This window comes from Mytilus galloprovincialis, chromosome 7, assembly GCF_965363235.1.
Source record: "Mytilus galloprovincialis chromosome 7, xbMytGall1.hap1.1, whole genome shotgun sequence".
Lineage (NCBI taxonomy): Eukaryota > Metazoa > Mollusca > Bivalvia > Mytilida > Mytilidae > Mytilus > Mytilus galloprovincialis.
In genome coordinates this window covers 75723497-75746482 of record NC_134844.1, presented here as the reverse complement: position 1 = coordinate 75746482, position 22986 = coordinate 75723497, and the positions used below count along the sequence as shown (strand labels likewise).

The 22986-nt window shown below is 31.8% G+C and overlaps 1 protein-coding gene across 1 annotated transcript in view; it reads left to right on the top strand.

Annotated features, from left to right (window-relative positions):
* LOC143081959 (uncharacterized) overlaps nt 1-22986 on the top strand; it is a 46982-nt gene that overhangs the window by 1833 nt on the left and 22163 nt on the right. The window contains exons 2-11 of the mRNA XM_076257583.1: nt 5362-5421; nt 11055-11097; nt 12508-12588; nt 14521-14646; nt 16148-16197; nt 17545-17630; nt 18920-19101; nt 19373-19493; nt 20529-20629; nt 22089-22189. Of these exons, the coding sequence (XP_076113698.1) occupies nt 5366-5421; nt 11055-11097; nt 12508-12588; nt 14521-14646; nt 16148-16197; nt 17545-17630; nt 18920-19101; nt 19373-19493; nt 20529-20629; nt 22089-22189 (947 nt within the window). The 5' untranslated portion in view covers nt 5362-5365. The remainder of the gene's footprint in view (nt 1-5361; nt 5422-11054; nt 11098-12507; nt 12589-14520; nt 14647-16147; nt 16198-17544; nt 17631-18919; nt 19102-19372; nt 19494-20528; nt 20630-22088; nt 22190-22986) is intronic.

Below are 22986 nucleotides of genomic sequence, written 5' to 3'. Positions count from 1 at the left end.
CCAACTTCGTTTTTACGGCTTTCATCAATCAAAGTTGTGGGCTAGGTGAGCAAAATAACAAACAAACAACGAAATAATCGTTACATAATCACGTAATATACCGTAAATCGACGATTTTTCAAAGTTTTGCAGTACCTACAATGTATTGGTTAATACACAAAAAACGAAGACGGTGACCATTTGATTATTTAATATCATATCAGCGGAAATTTAAGTATCAACAATAATACTTTTTCGATTTTCAAATATACAGTAACTAAACGACCTCAAGTCATATGCAAAATTACATCAAAATCGGTGACATAGAACATTACTGATCCTTAAGTTTGGAGGTCTTATAAAAGTTAAACTCTTGCACATTAAAAAAACCCAACAATTTTCCAGTTTCTTAACTTGATTTAAATATCATGCTGTCTTAAAATACCTCTGGTTTTTAACCCAAAAGTAAACCCTTCAATCCCAGTCTTAAACTTTCTTTTTTGTTATCTTGAATTATGTCTCAAACTTTGAAACAAAAATATCAAGTTAGTAAATAGCTGTAAAAAATACTAAAAAATGGTGCCGGATTACCTGTACTTCCTGAAACAATTAGTAAATACATATGTAATCACTTATTCGACTAGTTATTACAGGTATTTACCGAATTGTTCAGTTATTACGTGAAATTCCTGATGTCACCTATTTACTGTAAAATATATTTTTTTATATGTAAATGGCAATAAAAGGACATGGGTCAATGTTTCAGTTAATGATACAAAACCCCCATGAAAAAAACAAGAAAGAACTCGTCCTCAATTTTTAGATGGTTGTTTAACTGTAATTTCAACGAATCAGTTCTTTCATTGCTTGTTTTTCACTGAAATGAGATACATGTTTCTCTAATTCTATCGAAATTTATCCCTTTCCGAACCCATTGTATAAAAAAATTTAATCAACGTGTGGTTGCTGGTGATCTCAAAAGATCATTGGATGATCTAAAGGGTCATGAACTTTTTAGCTAACTGGATGAATCAAAATTTGATAACAGGTGTTAATGAAATTGACAACTTCGTGCAATTTGAAAGGCACTCGAAGGGGATTTTCGGTTAACAAAAAAAGAAAATGTTTTTTTAATCATTAGAGAAACAGATTCTTACATAATTACTCGTGGATTATCGGATTTATCCAATCTCGATAGTTAAATTATAAATTTTAAAGTCCTCGCCACGCGGCTCGGACTTTAAAATTGATAATTTAACTATCTCAATTGGATAAATCCGATAATCCACTGGTATCAATGTAAGAATCTATATATATCCGAAAGTTTTCGAGTGACGTTACGGAAAAGTATGCGACAATAACCGGAAGCAATTAATAAAGTTTTATGTCAGCCTGCTAAGCACGTACCATTACGGAAAAATATAGAATTTACGTAAATTTAAAGGTGTTATACTGTAAAAATAAAAGTTGATTTGGTCTAAGTATATGATCCCAGCAGGCACAACAACGTTGAATCAACATTGAATACACGTCAGATTTCAACGTTGAATCCATGTTGAAAAGTAGTGTTGGATTGAAAATTGATATGACGTTGAAAACATAACGTTGTTTCAACGTCAGATTTCAACGTTGAAAAAAGGTTGAATTTCGGTCTAAATTTGGTCGAGGTTTGTTGAAAACAAGTCGATTGCTGGTTGAATTTTGGTTGTTGTTTGTTGAAATCTGGTCGAATGTTGGTTGTTCTGTGGTCAGTGTATGTTGAAATCAGGTCGAATGTTGGTTGAAGTGTTATAGGTGTATGTTGAAATCAGGACGAATGTTGGTTGTTCTGTAGTCAGTGTATGTTGAAATCAGGTCGAATGATTGTTGAACTGTGATCAGTGTATGTTGAAAATAGGTGGGATTTGTGTCCAGGTAAACTTTTAATGTGGTAAATGTTGAGAATAGGATGTTAAACAATGGTTGAATTGAGCTTTTTTAACAGCTGAAATTATTACCCTTTATTATATCCATCAATGCCATTTTATGTGTAATAAAACTGTCGCACAACTATATGTTGGTGGTTGGTGTATATGTAGTATGTAGTGTCGTTGGTATACATTTTGCCTTCACTTTTCCTAATAGACATGATTTTGCTTTGCTAATAACTATTGTGTTCACACTCAAAATATGTTTGTGACATAACACAGTAGTTAAATAACAAGTTACCCACACATGCCTCTTACAATGTCAAACAAACACAACTTGAATATTTAATTTTATTTAAGAAAAAAATAGTCCATCTTGTACTGTTGTTCCATATTAAGGTCTAATGTTTACATTCGAAACTTGTTACTACAGCATCTGCAATAGAAAAAGAACTTATTGTACAATCTTTAACATAACTTTGTTAATTTCATTATGCAGCCCATATAAAGAAGACTAGACTTAGTGTCATATGAATGATATAGTTATTTCTTTGAATATTAAGTAATAGCTAACATGACCGTTTTTTTAAAACTTGAGTTCAGATAGTAAATAATAAATTAATTTAATAAAAACAAACCTTAAGATTTTAGTAGACAAAGATGTAGAGCCCATTTAAAAGAAATTGTGACAAAATTTCACACACTTTTATGCGAAAAAAAACCAATAGTATATATTGCAATACTCACCTCTTATTATTTCAATCGGTCAAGCTTGGACACCATAGGCATATTTATTCTTTTTATCCGAGATGTACTTTACAGACATGGATTTTTTGGTAAGACATCATCTACAAAAAAAAATATGTTTATTGAATTGCAGCATTTTCAAATTGTCAATTCCCTCCTTAAAAAAACACGCTTACAAAATTTGGATATCCAAAACCTTTCATAGGGGACTTTCCGATTTGAATTTTCCTCGGATATCACTATTGTTGTGATCTTACATTTTTCAATAATTGGTTGAAAAACTTTAAGTCCAATAATTATTATTGTAGCATTACGGGAAGTTTGTCTTCACTGAAAATCCAACATGATTCTGGAATCAGTAGCGGATCCTGAAATTTTCATTAGGGGTCCACTGACTGCATAAAAGAGTGGGAGGGCTCAAGTCATGCTTCAGTGATTCCTTATATAATCAACCAATTTCAGCCTCTCAAGGGTGACCACAAGCATTGAGACTTTGACAGTCACTCATCTTGAGATATAATACTGCACCATAATCACCGATATCTTGACAGTCACTCATCTTGAGATATAATACTGCACCATAATCACCGATATCTTGACAGTCACTCATCTTGAGAAACATTCATGCACCACAAGCACCGAGATCTTGACAGTCACTCATCTTGAGAAACAATAATGCACCACAAGCACCGAGATCTTGACATTCACTCATCTTGAGATACAATACTGCACCACAAGCACCGAGATCTTGACAGTCACTCATCTTGAGATACAACACTGCACCACAAGCACCGAGATCGTGACAGTCACTAATCTTGAGAAACAATAATGCAGCACAAGCACCGATATCTTGACAGTCACTCATCTTGAGATACAATACTGCAACACAAGCACCGAGATCTTGACAGTAACTTATCTTGAGATACAATACTGCACAGCAAGCACCGATATCTTGACAGTCACTCATCTTAAGAAACAATAATGCAACACAAGCACCGAGATCTTGACAGTCACTCATATGAATATAAGATGATGCGCCGCAAGCACCGCGATCCTAACCCACACTCCTCCTAAGATACAATAATGTCCTTATATAATTTTAAGTGCTTTCGATAGTCATCTCAAGATGCTTTACTTTAATAAAATTCAAAATAAATATTATTCACGTACAATGTATAATTAACTATATCAATATATGTCATTTTACATCTTAATTTTTCATGATCTTTCATCAATAGATACTTTCGGCATGGCTGCTAAACTTTGGACCTGTGTTTACATTTTTCTTCAAACTGCAATATATTCCAGTCTTTAGTGATACGTCCTATTTAATTTTCATTAACATGCATATGGATTAAGTTTAGACATTAAAAATAAAATAATATTTCTTTTATTTCCTTGATTTTTTTTGTGCTGTAATAATTCAATACGGTCAATTGATAAAGCGAGGATAAAGCATCTTTTTAGACGTTATCATATAGACCACTTTGAAATTGGACAGATTATTGTGTACTAATTTGTTATGGTCACACATGTTTCTTATCTGCCGTATTGCTTCATTGATAAATCCTCGGAATACATGCTGTGAGTGACATCTATTCTGTCCCAGAGAAAAGAATTTGTTTGTTTTGAATGTGTTGCAATTAAGGTCAAGAAAGCCATGTGTTGTAAATCCTTGACTTTTAATTATATAAACATATAAAACATGTAAAAGAACTAGTATATGAGATCGCATAGGTGAACTTTAATATTTATTTTGTATTATTTGCCAGACGAATATTTTGTTTTCAATTTCAACCGATGTTCCGCCATCCCAGTATCTTCAATGTCAATGATAACATTCTTTTCCATTCGCTTTTGCTTTAAATTACCAAATCAATGTTCATAAAAACAGGCTCTTCCTCTTAACATAATAAGTTGCCGCACCCAATCAATGTACAAACATATGTTAAGGTCAATCTTGCTGTTCCCCGAGACTACAAACACATGTGTGTATAATTGTAAATTATATCTGATCTGCTTAAATAACCAGGCCTATACTCATATAATTACGGTTAACGCTACACTATTGTAATGATTGTATATCTTATATTATAATATATCATTAAATCAAACAATAAATGAAAATTTTACTTACTTTACTCTGCCGAGAGCAACTGATGTGGTAACCAAATTGGCGCAAATAAATTCGAAATGTCTGTCTTCTACGCATGTGCCAATCAGAAAAAGATATCCGTTTCGAGTAATTATAATGTAATAATTTTATCGCAATTAACAGATTAATTTATATATGAAACATTAATCGTTGAATTTATTCAAAAACATCATTAAACCAATATAAAAATTATCAATTAAGCAAAAAGGAATATACATAAAATTTGGTCGATCAATCTCATCTTGATTGAAATTTTGGTTGACACTTAAAATCACTAACCTTAAAACTAAACCGTTTATCAACGTTATATTTTCAACCAATTAAAGCATTGAAAGCATCAACTCAAATTCAATGTTGATTCAACGTTGGCAGTTCAACGTTAAAAATTCTAACCACAAATCAACGTTGATACAACAACGTGTTTTAAACGTTGATACAATTGACGTTGATACAACGTTGATTTTACGTTGATCAACGTTACAACCAAATTTCAACACATTTTCAACGTCGGTTCAACGTTGTGTGCCTGCTGGGATGACTCTTCCTTTATTTATACTAATACTTCTTTTATAGTAAAATGAAACAATCACTGTGGTATTTGATGATACAATTGCTATTACAGAATCAAATATTGTGAGTATTCTTTCATATTATCACATACGTGTTGTCAAAATGATATATATAGAGTAAGATAATAATAAATTTATTGTGTATTTCTTTGGAATGACAAGATCACAACTACGCATGCTTTATCATTTCAGCGAATTTATAACAGCATACACGTCTAACTGAAGTGGGGGAAATCATTTTGACAGTTTAATTTCTATATTTGTGTTTTCAAATTCCATATTTGAATTTTATGTAAAATTGAACAACTTCTTTGTTATTATGTGTCATTAATTGATACTGGTCAAACTAACCTATCTAGACCATATGTCGAAGAAATAAATCTCACCATTACAAAATATGCCCTGCTACAATGTACCAACATCATGACGTGAACATTAAGTTGAACATGAACATAAAAGACTGAACGTAATGTAAGCTTATTTCTAGTAATTAACAACTTAAATTGTATGCATTACTTTATTCAACAAGACATAATTTTACATGTCAGAGTGTCAGATAACAACCATTCATCCTGTTTAGAGGAGGAGGTGGGGTTAAATAATTTATGCTTGATTCTAAATTGATTAAAACAGAATGTTCATATCAGAAAAGAGGAGAAAACGAAATTTCACGACAAAAGAGATGATTTCAGCTTTCCAATTGTGAACTTTCCATTTTTAAGTAGCAACATTCCAACAGCACCTGCATACGGGGTATATATTTCCCCATTGAAACGATATACCCGTGCTTGCATTTCCTATCATGATTTTGTTGATAGACGGTTGCTGCTCACAAGGAAGCTATTAATTCAAGAGTTCCAAATGGTCAAGTTCAAATCATCCCTTCGTAAATTTTACGGACGCCATCGCGAGTTTGTTTACCGTTATGGAACAACCGTTTCACAAATGATATCGGATATGTTCCTTACGTCGTAACTACAATCCCCTTCCCTTTCATGAATTTGACCTACCTAATTAGACTATTTACCGGATATGTTATCACATTAGCAACACGACTGTTGCCACATGGGGAGCAGGATCTGCCTACCCTTCCGGAGCAACTGCGATCACCCCTGGTTTTTGGTAGGGTTCGTGTTGCATTTTCTTTAGTTTTCTATGTTGTGTCATATGTGCTATTGTTTGTCTGTTTGTCTTTTTCATTTTTAGCCATGGCGTTGTCAATTCATTTTCGATTTATGAGTTTGACTGTCCCTCTTTTTTGTATGCTTCCATTGAAGAAGAAGAAAAATATAGTACGATACTAAATTTTCCAATTTTAGTTCATGTATGTTTTTGAAAATAAGTGTTTGTTTTCTAAATAAAATCAAATAGGGGTTTTATTGGTTCGTTTTAAAATGAAAAACCCTTTCATTTGATACTTCTTTTTATATATATGTTCCGGACCATATGAGTATCTGGACCATACGTGTATGGTCATGACCATATGGGTATATACCTATATCAGTGTATATAAAGTGCGAATCCAGCTAGTTCATTTTTACTGTTATATGCGGGTATGTCTATTGTAGAATAAAGGATCATGGGAAAACTGTATTTGTTTACGTTTTGAAAATATCAAGTTAAAGGATTTTAAGTTAGGTTTTAACATATTTTCATTGTGATATGTCTTTATAACATACAAACATAGCATTAAAGTTCAAATAAGTGTAATAAAAGCATCATAATATAGCATATCGATTATTGAAAGCGATCCATTTAAACTATAGATGCGATGAATTATCACTGTTAGTGCAGTCATTCTTAATGTAGAATTTTCAAAGATGCGAGGAATTTTTATTGTAGAATTATGTGATAAATGCACTTGCAACAAATGAAAAAAAAACTTAGTTGATGACTTTAGAATTTATGATACATGTATTTTCAAATTGAAATACAAACTCCTCATTCATTCTTCATCAAATATATAGCTTTTCAAAACTGTAACAAAAGCGATTCTCAAAATGTCATATTGTATTCTTCAAATTACGTTTCTCCTAGATTTTAACTTATATAGGGAATCACTGGAGGGTGACAACAGCGGGCCCTCTTAGTCAGTCAGTGGGCCCCTTCTTATGAAAAATTCTAGATCCGCGAATGCATACTACCGCCGAGGTAAAACCATGCACATTTGGGTTATTGTACACGAAATGCATGCTACAATTCATTTTGTTGATTTTAGACCCTTTGGAACTCTATGTGGGCTATTTCAGCAACTAGGCAAAAAAATCCCCAAACTAGATACACGGTTAGATTCAGCATGTCAACGAATTCCAAATATCTATATTAAAGGACTTTTGTCTTTAAATTTGGACCCCAAAAAATTGAAAAAGGGACCAAAAATTAAAAAAAATGCATGCATCGGATACATTTGTTATTGAAGGCATGACTGTAACAATAGGATGAATATACAAAAATATCTTATTCTGGGGTCTCATTGGGGGGGGGGGGGGGGGGGGGTTCTGATCCCGGATCCCGCTTACTGTTTTGGCAGATTCCCGTATTCCGCTTATTGTTTTGGCAGATTCCCGTATCCCGATATACTATGCAGTTCTATTTTTTTTGTAATTATCCGTGTCCCGCTAGACTTCATTTTCAGTTTTTCACTACACAATCATTTGACTTTCACCTGTCACGCTTGCAAAAAATCGGCAATCCGGCGTGACGCTTATACCCAAATGCGACCCACTATTTTACTCTATTTTGACTCATATTAAGCCCATTATAAATATATTAAAAAAATAGCGTGGATTTTTTTATACCTTTTTATCCCGTCTCGTTTCGTTTTTGAGCCATATATAGAGGTCGTATGTGACAATGAGACAACTCTCCATTCGAGTCACAATTTACAAAAGTAGACCATTATACGTCAAAATACGGTCTTCAACATGGAGTCTTGGTTCGCACCGAACAGCAAGTTATAAAGGGCTCCAGTGTAAAACCTTTTAAACGGGAAAACAAAGGTGCAATCTATATCAAGATGTACGTAATTAGTGGTGAAGTGTCATGGAAATGGATAAAAAGAATAAGGATAAAGTTCCCTATACGCTATACGCCAGGAGTAGATTACCTTAGCCGTATTTGGCACAACTTTTTGGAATTTTGGGTCCTCAATGCTCTTCAACTTTGTATTTGTTTGACTTTTTAACTATTTTGATCTGAGCGTCACTGATGAGTCTTATGTAGACGAAACGCGCGTCTGGCATTTAAAATTATAATCCTGGTACATTTGATAACTATTATAAGAAACTAGATGGAATACATTTGAAATAAATGTTATTTCTATTGAATTTATTAGAGTGTTTTAAAACCAAACTTTCCTCCGTAAGTTAAATTTTATCAAATCTTTCTCTTACTTTATCTATTGTTTGAGCAAGTCGGCTGAATTAAGGCTTTACAGCTAATTTCCTAATGCATGTAAAACAAAACTTTGGTTGGCTTGCTTGCTTTGTTTGTATAATTGTTTATACAAACTTTGTAAATAAGATTGACATTTTTAAACAATATGAATAGGCATAGTTTAACCTGTATTTTTAATATTTGAATTAAATTGGGTGTTATCATAATGATTATCCAATAAAAAAAGCAAGCAAATCAACTAAAGTCTTGCTCTACATGCTTAAAGAAATGAGCTGTAATAGATAAAAAAAAATAATTATACAGTGAAAATGCACCGCATATACAATACTAATGATTCGCTCCACAGTGAAAATGAAAGAATAGTATCATTATTCGACAGTAAACATGACTAGCATTACGAAATCATCATAGTGGAATTTAGTTAAATATGAAGAAACTGAACGACAAAGCATATTCTACGTTATACAACTTTAATAATTGTATTAAAATGAATATTTTTTTACTGCAACAACATCTTACTTGTTAGTTATAAAGCACCTGCACGATCTGTTCGTGAAATGTCCTAAATGTTTACCTATTTTGGTATATACTTCACAGCTGGATGGCTTTAGGCGCGATAAAACCCCGCTCGCATCTCTTACTTTGTTTTATAAGTATTATGTATTTCTGAACATATACATTATAACTAATTTTCTTCATTTTCTTCAAAAATTAAAAAAAGTTCGTCTGTTTATTTATCATTCTACATTAGACATTTATGGCATATACAGTAAAAATGATATTTTAGGATTCGCACTTTACATACACTGTATATGGTCAGACCGTACGCGTATGGTCGGGGTAATCAACACGTATACTTTTAAACTCTTCATTAGGTGTAACGCTTCTGGTTGTTACGTCACTAAAATTTCATTTTATTATATATAAAAAAAACTTTAAAAAAAAACCCAACAGTTTCACACAGTTAATATTGCTTACTATTTGTAAGTACAATTATAAGACGTCAAAATCAGATGAACATAGTGTAAAAAGGAATTTTATTGTTTAAAGTAGGTGACATCATCGGCAAGGATATGATATTTTTTAAAGATCATGATATTTATTAAAAAGTAAAATATTAAAAGTGTATGTACTATGTTTCCTTATTTTTTTCTATTCTTTTTTTCTATACTTCTATTTTAATCTTAATTATAAGACCGGTAAAATAGCATTTAAGAGCCATGAAATAGCTACTGCCTTTATTTAATTAGATCTGTGATATTCATTTTACAATATTGGAGATCTATACGATCTAGAGTTTCTTAACACCGTAGACACATCGGAGTTGTCCGAGTCGATATCACTGCACGCAGCCAAAATAAGCAATCCGCGCAGAAAAGCTACACGTATGATACCGTGTGAATTCCATTTCAAGTATACAAAAGCATACACGAATACAATTAGCGATGAAAACTAAGATCAACTGACTGTGCCATTAATATTTAATGTTTATGTAGCTTTTGAAATGTAAAATTAAAACGTATTATTTCTATTGTATATTTGAAAAAAATACCTATATGGTCCAAATACTCATATGATCCGGCCCGTTAATTACCAAACGAGTATAATACTCATATGGTCCGACCATACGCGTACGGTCGGACCATACGCGTATGGTCGGACCATATGAGTATACGCATATGGTCATGACCATACGCGTATGGTCCAAATACTCATATGGTCCGGAACATATACATATTTCTTAAAACAGTAATTCTAGTTAAAAATATAACAGAGAATACATTTGAATTTACCTGAACTATGCCCTAATACGTATCCGAAACAACCACTTATAACTAAAATTTGCCGTGACATCATGTGATGTGTTAAATTAGATTCTAGTATTATTCATGCATTTTAAACCATATCTAACCAAAGATCTATTTTGAAATTTTAATGAATTCTTGATTAGAACCGCGTTTTATATTCAAAATCATGATTTATGATGGATTAGTCCAATAAACCTAATGTAATACGAGGCAACTTACTACTGGAGAACAAAAAAATTAAAAAAAAGACCAACCTAAGGCCGCAGTTAATATCATTAAATAATGTTATATATATATATAAATAAGTTATAATGAAAAAAGAAGAAAGAGAATAACTGATGTCCAGAATAAAGTTTTGACAATACTTATAATAAACAGTTTTTCTTTCTTTACTCCGAATTAAAACTATTTTGATAACATATGTTTTTTTCATTTAATTTATTTCATACAGTAAAATATCTACACACACAGTGCATTTTTTTTTAAATTATAGAAACGCTGCAGCATTCCTGAGAGGTTTGAAGAAGATATCTGAGGTATTATATATTGATATATTGTTGAACATTTCTTATATGTGTGTGAATGAGTGTTAGAAGAAAGCTGGGTAAATTTCCGTATTCTTAAAGTAATCAATTAGTTGGGGCATACTAGGGAATCCCATGGTATATTCATATTTCAACCACAACAAGTCTGGTAATTTGAGTTTTCAAGGCTTTGTATTAAAATCTTCAGCTTGGCTATGTTGGCCAGTCAGCGAAAAATTTCCTCGCGCGAATAATCGGTATTTCAACGTCAGTGTCATCCTGATTGTCACTCGGGCAAATTTTTATCACACTATCAGAATTTTCTATGGGTTTAATTTTTATTATACTACCTAATACCACTACTTTGTTTCTCATAAAACTACAAACACATAGCTATATATAGAGAACATTCATTAATATGAAAATAAGGTACATTTATTACATGCATCTGTAAACAATACAATGAAATTAACCTGGAAAAGTGCCTTTCTCGTTTTATAACTGTGCTAAATTTACATAATTTTTCTAATATTACGCTATTTATAACCGGGAGTTTTCCGTGTTATAGTGATTCAAAGACGGAATACCAATACTTTAAACTTTATTAGCAAGGTCCAGTACCAGACCTAAGACCTAAACTGACTACAACATACAAAAGCATATATAAAAAACAGTTACTATAGAAAAGGATTAGTGTCCAACGGATTAACTTGTCATGGTCAGAGTGATTTCCATCACGACAAACATATATTTAACAATAGTATTAATTAGACGCAACGAATTGTAAAAGGTTTGATAAAAGGATAAATAAATTGTAACTATAGCACTTAAAATATATTGTCTGAACTGGATTTATTTCTAATCGCAAATAGTCCAAATCTTGCTGGTTATAAAATCATGATATTTGATGAGTAAAACAGTTGTTCAAATTTATAAATACAAGGGTTTGAGCAAGAGTACATGTATTTCTGTAAAATTTCTGTAAAATTTTCTTTCTTTCCAACTTAACTATTCCGCAATTCGTTATGTAATGGTACTCGTCGCCAATGTCACAGAGAGACAGCAGATTCTGTCTTCTCTGATTCTATCAGAATTATCAATGGATTTACTTTCTATTGCACTATCATAATTTACTGGCATGCATTTACATGGCCTGTCTCCATTTATATTGTGTGGTTTTCGGATAAAATCTCTATAGTGTGTATCAATGCTTTTTATATCAAAATCCACATTAAAAATATTTTACAAATTATAAGTGAATTTTAGTAAAATTCTGTACAAATTTTAACTTGTACAAGGACTTTTTATATTAATAACAATTTGTTCAAAATCAAAATCCAAATTATATTTTGTGTAAAATGGTAACTTGACTGTATCCGATAACGATGAAGATAATTGTTTAAAAATATGTGTTTAAATTAGTTACAGGACACACCAGTTATAAGACAACAGGTCTGCTCAGTTCATGTAGTTGATCCAAACTGGCACAATCAGTGGTACTTGGTAAGTTATGTATATATGATAATTTAGCAACCAACAAGAAATAAAAGCAAACTAGGTCTTTTGTGGATAGTTGTCTCATTGGCAATCATACCACATCTTCTTTTTTATAAGTAATTAGAATGGGACCCTGATATTTTTAATCGTGTGCTAGAAAATCATTTCGTTCTTATTTATCCCTGAAAATAAGACAGAAACTGGTAGGGTTATTTTATTTTCAACATTTTGTCATTTCCATTTTGGCAATTCTTACTTCCAATTTGACATTTCTCAGTTCCAGGTTTTTTTTTTCCAAGTTTCCAGATTGACAGTTTTGATTTCCCCGAGATGAAAGAAATGTAAAATTTATATTAAGAACTTTGAAATGTGAAATTTAGGTTAAACATGTTTTTTTAACAATTAAATAATGTCTGTAACAGTCATTCGCACTTCTCTTATTAATGATCTGGTATTAAATGTGTTTTCTGTAACTGAAAACAACCTGAATATCATGCGGAGTTTAATTTTAAATTCTTCTTTAAACAACGAAAACACTTCATGAATTTATGCGTATGACGAGCTGTTCTAGTTTATTTTGCAAATGAAACTGAAACTCGATGAACTAACAATTCAATACTATTTTTTCTATTTTTTGTGACGCTTTTACACATGTTTGTACTTTGATCTCAGCTATAAATAGTTGTATCTTTGGCAATCATTCTAAATTCCTTTTATTACTTTTGTATTAGTTGTGTCACAGATTTCTCAATTTGATTTTGAATTTCACACTTATACATGTACAGGTATGCTACTTTGAATGTTCAAGACGATTACTAATTTTGTTTATGAGTATGCAAAAGGCTTTATTGGGGTTTTTGACTGTGACATTATCTGGTGTTATCCTATAGTTTTTATGCCCCATTTATGTGCATTATGTTTTCTAGTCTTTGCGTCCGTTCGTCCGTTGGTTTGTTCGTCCGTCCGTCCGTTCGTCCGTTTGTTTGTCCTTCAGCTCGTTCGTTCGTTTAGGTTTAAGTTTTTGGTCAAGGTAGTTATTGAAGAATCAATCAACATGAAACTTAGTACACATGTTCCCTATGATATGATCTTTTCAATTTTTATGCCAAATGATAGTGCGATTAGAGCATCCATGTACTAGGGACAAATTGTTCTTTATTGAAATGAATGTTTCATTCATAACTATTTTTCATCTTTGCTTTTCGAGGAAGAGAGTCGTTTCGAGTGCAAAGACAGCTTGTATATCCGTCAACTCAAATTGCTGATCCAATTTTTGGTCGGTCGGACGGTAAACTGAGGTAACAATCATGGTATAAAAGATAATAAGATGTGGTATGATAACCAGTGACACAACTCTCCACCAAAGACTAAATGACATAGAAGTAAACAACTAAACGACCTTCAACACTGAGCAAAGTCAATACCTACAAGCTCAACTGCGTTTAATTTGTGGACTCTTCCTTTTCTGGTGGGAATTCTATTTTCTATTTACCTTTCCAACTTATGGTTACCAATAATCCTCATATTTATTAGTAGCCGATTGGTATAAATATTCATCTACAGATGCATAAGCCTGTCAACAATGAGCATGTGGCAAATGCGTTTGACTCTGATCGTTATTGAGTAGTATATCAGTTTTCCTGCTGAAGGTCGATTGGTGTTTCGGGTTCCATGTCTTCCTCCAACAACGGAAGCTGTCGACTATGAGTAAGCCTTGTATGCAGAAAGTAGCATTGGACACAAGCAATCAGTTGATAAATCTGATTTTCAAACATAATTGAAATGGAGTTGGCATACTGTTGTTTGCTTTTAAAAAACAAATATGTTTATTTTTGTTTATTTCTGTTTATTAAAATCTTTTATTCGGGTTTACGCTAAATGAAATGTAGAAGTTTTATCAATTGATATTCAATAATCACAATATACTTTTTTTTAAAGAACGGATCAGGCATCATTGAAACGGATCTTAATGTATTGCATGCTTGGAGGAAGTGTTTAAATGGAACTGGGATTACTGTAGCTGTAGTAGATGATGGCATATTCGATCACCCAGATCTCAAAATAGTAAATATTCAGATATGTTTAGTTATATAGTACATGTTCTTTTTCTATGGTATAAAAATCTCGAGCGGAAATATCAAAACATACAATAAAAAATGAAACAGAGACTGACGTATGATCAATATTTTATTTATACAAGCACACATGCCTTTTCAAATTTGTCGACAAATATATAAAAAAAAGAAGATGTGGTATGATTGCCAATGAGACAACTGTCCACAAGAGACCAACATGACACAGAAATTAACAATTATAGGTCACTATACGGCCTTCAACAATGAGCAAAGCCCATACCGCATAGTCAGCTACAAAAGCACCTGAAAAGACAATGTAAAACATTTCAAACGAGAATTTGCTCATATTTCATTGTAATATATGTACATGCATTATTATGTATATCATTTTGGGGACATTTTTAGCTTGATGTTCGGTGTGAGTCGATACTCCGTGTTGAAGACCGTTCTTTGAACTATAATGGTTTACTTTTACTAATTATGACTTAGATGGGGAGTTTTCTCATCGGTATTCATACCACATCTTCTTATATCTTTTATCCTGCTCATTATTAGTTTAAAAATAGTAAAGCATTTTACTTTGCAATGAGTACAAAGAAGATAAATGTTAATATATGCAGCCTCCTCCGTTAATAACTGCTGCTTCCTATGAATCTTAAATAAAAAATAAGATAAAACAAATGATTGCGTTATATCGCAAGTGTTTGCGTTATAAAGCAAAGGTTTGAATGATTTCGCAAATATTTGCGTTATTTCGCAAAGGTTTGCGTTAATTGCAAATGTTTGCGTTATATCGCAAAGGTTTGCGTTATAATGCAAACATATATATATAGGAGAAAAATATAAAAAAAGTTGTGTGGCGTTAATACGCTTCCGTTCAAGTGCCTAACATTCAACTGCAATTGGTAATTATAATTACTATTTTCAGAAGATTTAAAGGTGACAGTGGTATTTATTTGCAAATAAAAATTCAGAAGATGATTTGTTTTTTAACGGCATTCATTATATTTGCTAAAGATGTATACCAAATATACCGAACACAAACGTTAATTCAGGAGTGTCCATGAAAACTGACAAAATCAAACGCTATCAATCATCGAAACAACTGCCTCATAGAATGTGTCTTATTTGGAACAACCGTCATCGAAAGAAAAAATAAGGTTTAAACCTGGTTTTAAAGCTTTATCTATCCATATTAATACAATGACACTTAATTAATCTCCTCATTTTGAGACAGAACAAATTTACAACCACACTAATTTACATAACATTGACAGTAATTGTAATATTTAATCCAAATAAACAAAATAGGGTTTCCTTTCGATGATGTCGCGAATGAAGCATAGCATCTGAAATACCAGAAATCATTAATTTGCTAAAATTGAATATAACATATATTATATGTTAAATCCTTTTTTTTTGTTTTGTGTTACTGGACCTTCATCTTAACCCTAATATCTCTAATTTGACTATTTATTTATCTATTTAAGGACAGAAGTTTAGATGCGAATATACAACCTGCAGTTCCGTCTACAAAAGTGTAAGCTAAAATTGAAATTAGTGTAGTTCAATGTAACATTCAAAGGGGAACTAGCTGTCAAAATCGTGTTCATCGCTTTTACTCAAATTCTAATATTTGATTTATAACATACTAAAATCAGAATTTTGTGTGTATTTAAGTCTAGACGCCATCTAATTGACTATTGAGATCAGCCCGAAAACTATCGACGGTCACATAACATGATATAAACATAAGCATAAATATAAATAGAACCTCGTGCAAATGAATTTTCTATAGATATAGGAAGATGTGCCATTGAGACAACTCTTCATCCAAATAACAATTTAAAAAGTAAACCATTATAGGTTAAAGTACGGCCTTCAACACGGAGCCTTGGCTCACACCGAACATCAAGCTATAAAGGGCCCCAAAATTACTAGTGTAAAACCATTCAAACGGGAAAACCAACGGTCTAATCTATATAAACAAAACGAGAAACACTTATATATTACACAAACAAACGACAACTACTGTACATCAGATTCCTGACTTAGGACAGGTGCAAACATTTGCAGCGGGATTAAACGTTTTAATGGATCCAAACCTTCTCCCTTTTTCTGAAACAATAGCATAACATCACAACATAGAGAAACATACGATAAAATATCAATTGGCAGACTTAACTCAATCAAAAAACGTATGATTACACAATGAACGAATAAATTTGATCTGTGTCTGTTTGATTTAATGGTGTAGGTTAAAAAATAAGTTAGTTTTCGATTTTAACTGTAAACAAATGATTTTTTTGTGAATTGAATAAGTCAATCAAATGAGTTACCTTTGTTTCACTTTCAATGTTGACATTCTTTTCTTTTAATAACCGAACTTGATCATCGATGTTTCTTAACTTATTTTGACAAAATAGAACCATACTGGCGGCTAAAAGCGAATAATTATTTCACTATTTCACTTTCATTAATGATTGAAGAAAACAAATTGAAATTTGAAATTTATATATCTTGTAGCTAGTGCCCCTTTAAGTTCTTGCTTGGTATATTCATTCACAAAACACATCAAATTAATGACAAAACTTTTTTTTTAATTTTGTAAAATAAGATATTATAACAAATGAATGAAGGGAGACGTTTAATATTTTTCAATGGAACAGCAACAAAACAATCACAAAATTCCCTCAGTTTTAGTTTGTTACCTCGATTTTGTGTTTTGTCCATGGATTTATGAGTTTTGAACAGCGGTATACTACTGTTGCCTTTATCTATATCAGCATAAATATTCTAATTATAAACATAATATTCATTATACCTCACAATGTTATAAAATGTAGAAGCCTATAAGGGTAATACTTAGTTGGTTTTCAATTTTTAGTCATGGAACTAGAGTCGCTGGTGTCATTGCAGCAAAAAGAAACAACGAGTGTGGAACCGGTATCGCATTTGAGGCAAAATTGGCTGGTACCAAAATTATTCTATATAAATATTTCTCAGTTAAGAACAATCTAAATTAAACATGCATGCTAAATCGTTAGCTCATAAACAAATATAGTGCTTATATAATACACTGCCCTAAGAAAACTTACCCAAATTGAACACTAAAATTAGATCTTAAATATTGTTTTATTTGGCACTAATATCGATTTTATTATAAGTATTAAAATAAAAAAAAAATAACATTATTGCTACATGCATAGAAATAGTCACATTCACGATGCTACAATATATTGATACCTGTATGTTTGCATTGCATAATATAAGGATTTTCTTTAACTGTCTATGATGTCTTTACACTTAATTCATTGGATGTTGGAAGTGTGCTGATTGATGTTTTAGTCTTAGAAACATTATTTTATGATAAGTCGTTATGATCATGGAGTATAAAATAGCTGTCAGTAACTTCAAGTACTCTTAGATCTGTACATACAATTTCCTTTTGTTGTATAGATGATCCTGCAATTACGTAATTGTTGTTTGTTGATGTATATCATATTTGTATGTCATTCATTGATTTTTTTTTAACTAAAATTTAGATCGTTAGTCTTTTTTTTCATTTCTTGCTCTTTTATAGCTGACTATGCGATATAGGTTTCACTCTTTGATAAAGGCCTTACGGTGACCTATAGTTATAAACTTCTATGTCATTTGGTTTCTGGTGGAGAATTGTCTCAATGGCGATCATACCAAATCTTCTTACTTTCATATTAATCTCGCCAAATTCTGTATGTGTCTGTCCCATGACAGGAGCATATAATAAGTGGTCGTAGTAGTATGTTGTTGTATATCATAGTTCTTTTTCCTTTGAATTGTTTAACATGTGTTATGTAGGAGCTTTTTATAGCTTACTATGCGGTCGGGGTTTTGCTAATTGTTCAAGCAGTATGGTGACAATAGTTAATAACCTCTAAGGTCTCCGATGGGGGGGGGGGGGGGGGGGGTGGGGGTTGGTAAGGGGGTGACTTTATCGTTATATTACCATGGATTGGCCATGTATGCTAAGTATTTACAACAAACGATGCTCTACGTGAAGGGAAATGATTGCTGTTACTTGAGGCGTTTGCAGAACTTAATATCATAAAAAAGTATCAAATAATATACAAAAAGAAAATGTGGTATGATTGAAGATGAGACAACTCTTCATAAGAGACTAAATGATGTAGATATTAACTGCTATATGTCACTGTACGGCAAGCTTTCAGTAAACACACATCTACTATATCGTGCAATACTGAAAAGTGTTTGTATTTCAGATTTAAGAATTCTAACAGGGTCATCTGAACCCGAGTCTGATTCAGCATCGGCAACAATTCTTACTTCATCGCTGGATCAAATAGATATTTATTCTAACAGTTATATACACCCACCTGTACAAGCAGGTCTTTATCCAATTGGAAAAGAAGTACTTAGGGCTCTCAAAAAAGGTACAACAGAGGTAATTTTTAAAGTTTTATCATCAAATTCGTAATTATACTTATATAATTCTGATAAGAATAGATGTATATAATTTTAATACATTTAAATTCTTTGTTTTAATTGATGCATTTCATGTACTGAATTTCAAATCATTGTGAATTAAGTGATTTATATAATTAGGATGTACTAAGGTGATGTTAAAAAAATATTCATAATTGAAACTATAAGTCAGAAGAGCAATTACTGCCACACTGGATGTTAATGAAACTCATCCTTATTTCCTTTTAAAGGGTAGAAATGGTAAAGGTGCAATATATGTATGGTCTACAGGAAACGGAGGTCATCCGTTATTTCCATTTGGATGCGCATATGAAGGTTTTGACAACAACCCTTATGTCATCCCAGTTGCAGGTAATTTCTCATTAAAATTAACTCAAACACATTTTTGATAATTATGATATTTATCATGTTTATGTCGTGTTCAATTAAACAAAACATATTGAGATCTCGAAAATAGTCCTGTACCACACGTTACAATCTCAAAACAACTAGGACAACTTCCTTTCTATGTATTATTTTATTGATTGGTTGAATGGTGTTTGCTTAACACCGCATCTGTACAAAACAACATTATATTTTGTTAAAGGAGGTATGTTTTCTATCTATAACTAATGCATATTGTCCAATCATTTTTGAATAGAGTGGAATGTAAGCAATATGACGATATCATAAAAAAAGCCGCTTATGCGGGAAGAATTCGAAAAGGCTGGTACTATATCTATTTGATATAAAAAAAAAATGTACACCGAATCATGTAACAACTGTTATGAGAAAATATAAACTACAAATATTCCATGTATTCCATGATTCTGTGATTGTTTATCAATAGCATATCAGGACAAAGGATGAGATTTTGTCTGCGATGATACTATCAGGATTCATAATAAATGTTAACTAAAACGTGTGTAGAGGACTTAGTTCATTATATAGCATGCATTGGTTCAAAACCTCAACACAATAATTATAATAACCAGACACTCGTTTCGTATAACTTTAGTTATCAAAATTAATGATAGCCTAATTCTAGATTTACCCGAGAAATTGGAATCATCATGGGGTCATACAGTAGTCGAACCTGCGCCTTTCCGACAGCAGATGTTGAAAACAATTTTGATGTTGTTTAATTTACAAAACACCTTATATGCGTTAATGGTGTACTGTAGGACCCTTTAAGAATATTATGCATGCATAGAAGAAAGATCAATCTATCAAACGTACCTGATATCATTTAACATTAAGCTTCCTCTTGGGCCAGATATATTGAGATCGCAATTGGCCTGCTTTCATGTTGAGTCAATGCATGTATACACCTTAATAATTGCATAAATCGAATCTAAGTATAAACTTATTGCTTAGTAGTTGCAATTTTTTTTTATAATTTAACAGGAGTTCGATTTAACTACCACAAACTTACGACAGGCGATTCTTGTAGTTCTATAATGGTGGCAGCGTTTACAAGGGAATCAATCGATACCGACAAACTAGTAGTAAGTTGTTAAAGTTAAATGCCTGAGTAAATTACAAATAAATCTTTATAACATCGAAACAATACTCTTTCAATCTATATAAATCGTGTTGATAAACATACTCGTAAACGGAATTCATAAAAATAAAATGTATATCTTGAATCTTTGATCTGTAACGTGAGGGTACCGACATTGCACCTATTTTAACAGTTTTTCATCATCTATGATTCAGACAAAAGTAGACATTTCCTTATTTACTATTTAATTACACCAATATAAATTTGTATCCCTATTGAATCATAGAAAAATTAACTTGACTTGGTCTTCAAACGATTCATGATTCTGAAATGAGGAGTACCTAAATTACAACTATGCTTAAATTCACATCCTTAAAAACTAAATTGCAGATGTTTTGTTCTATTTCTCCAAATATTTATAACAATTTGACATTAATCCTTGTATTATGTTCTTTTTTTTTAGAAATGCATGCTTTGAACATATTTGAATTGCTCATTTCTAAAAGATGACTTTTTGGGAACGTCGCATGACGACGTTTCCACAGATTTACTTTTTCAGTGAATGGGTCATCTGTTGATTTATACTGTGAATACTTTGTGTATATCTAAACATGTTTACCTATGATGAAAGACGTCTATAGTGTAAAATCATAAAATTACAAATGGTTTAGTCTCAAAGAAAAGATTTAAGATTTACACAGCTATTTTTGTTGATTAGGTGCAATTCGGGTACTCGATGCAATTTGAGTACTATGACGTTAGTAATCCGAAAAAAAATCTGATCAGTGAATCAACTGATTGTTTTCCATCCCGATAGTGGAATTCTTGTATTAGTGAGTATTCACATGGCAGTTGATGAATGCATAACAGCCTACTGCTAATCTCGCTTCTTTAGGATTCCTTGGTTAACTTCGTTTTTTTCTTTATTTGGATTTGAATCTTCTTCAGAGATTTATCGGGTTTGATCATCTATGATTTACTGTTGCCTTTTATTTATACTGTGGATTCATTAATATTCGTTGGGTACCAATTTTCGTGGTTTTCGTGGGTACAGGGAAACAACGAATTTAAATGTTCCACGAAATGCAAATTTTCTAAAGAAATGCATGTGAACTTTGTCAAAACCACGAATTTGAATACCCACGAATATGCAAGTTTTTCTCTATCCACGAAAATTGGTACCCACGAAAATAAATGAATCCACAGTAGTATATCGAATTTCAAATGCAATGGTATTGTCAAAATATCATAAAAATGAATTATTTGCAGTTTTTGTGTGGTTTTGAGATCACGCTTGATAAACTGAACGTCAATAACGGATATGGGTATATTCAATCGACAAAAAGCTAACAATACAGAAAAAATCAACATGCATGGTTTTCTGTAATAGACCGCTGTCAAAATAATATATAAAGCTCTAAATCGCACAAAGGTTTCAACCTCAACTTAAGTACGTTTTACAGGAAACAAGTGATGATATTGATGGTTGTACTGGACAATTTGGAAGAAATTCAGCTGCCGTGCCAATGGTGTCTGGAGCTATTGCTTTAGTATTGCAAGCTAAGTATGTCATTATAATCAGAAAATGTCAAGAAGCAAATATTCGTTTTCGAATTTATGTGCATTTATTGTCAGCTACAAATGTACCGTCAGAAATGGATTTAAAATAGTTCTATCTTTCCATAAAACAAATGAATGTCAAAAGTGTATTAAGGTTCATCTGTTCTCAGAATTTACCTGAATTTCTTGATTGTCTTGTTGAAATTAAATATTTCTGGACATTGTCCGTTAATAAAATAATTAATCTACTAGACTATCAAAATGAGGCATCATTTGCACATAAATTGAAGAACGATGATGAATTATCGCTTATACGAATTGTATACACGCCAAACAACATGGGTCACAAAACACAAAACAGTATCTTAGTTAACACCCAGGAATATAGAATTTATTGTTCCTAGACTAAACCAGTGTCATTTTGTAAGATGAGGTCAAATATGTATGGTATATAGACTCAATTTGTTTTATAAATTGATTACGAAATACAAACATATAAACATACCCCGAGAAGATTAAAGCTAGTAATATAACAATATACACAATCAAAACATTATAAGATATTAAAAAATCATAAACTAATCAGTTAAAAAAGTAATGTTAAAGTAAGTTGCTTGGTATAATTATACAATTGAAGATCAGAGCATTTGGGTGCTACAAGGGTGTTATGTTCCCTAAATTTTAGTAATCAGAGATAAATGGCTGTTTTTCTCTTAGTATTTCACTATATTAGTAGATCGGAACTTCTGTAATGGCAGAAAATATGAATTTGGATAAATTACAATTTTCTGTTATAAATCT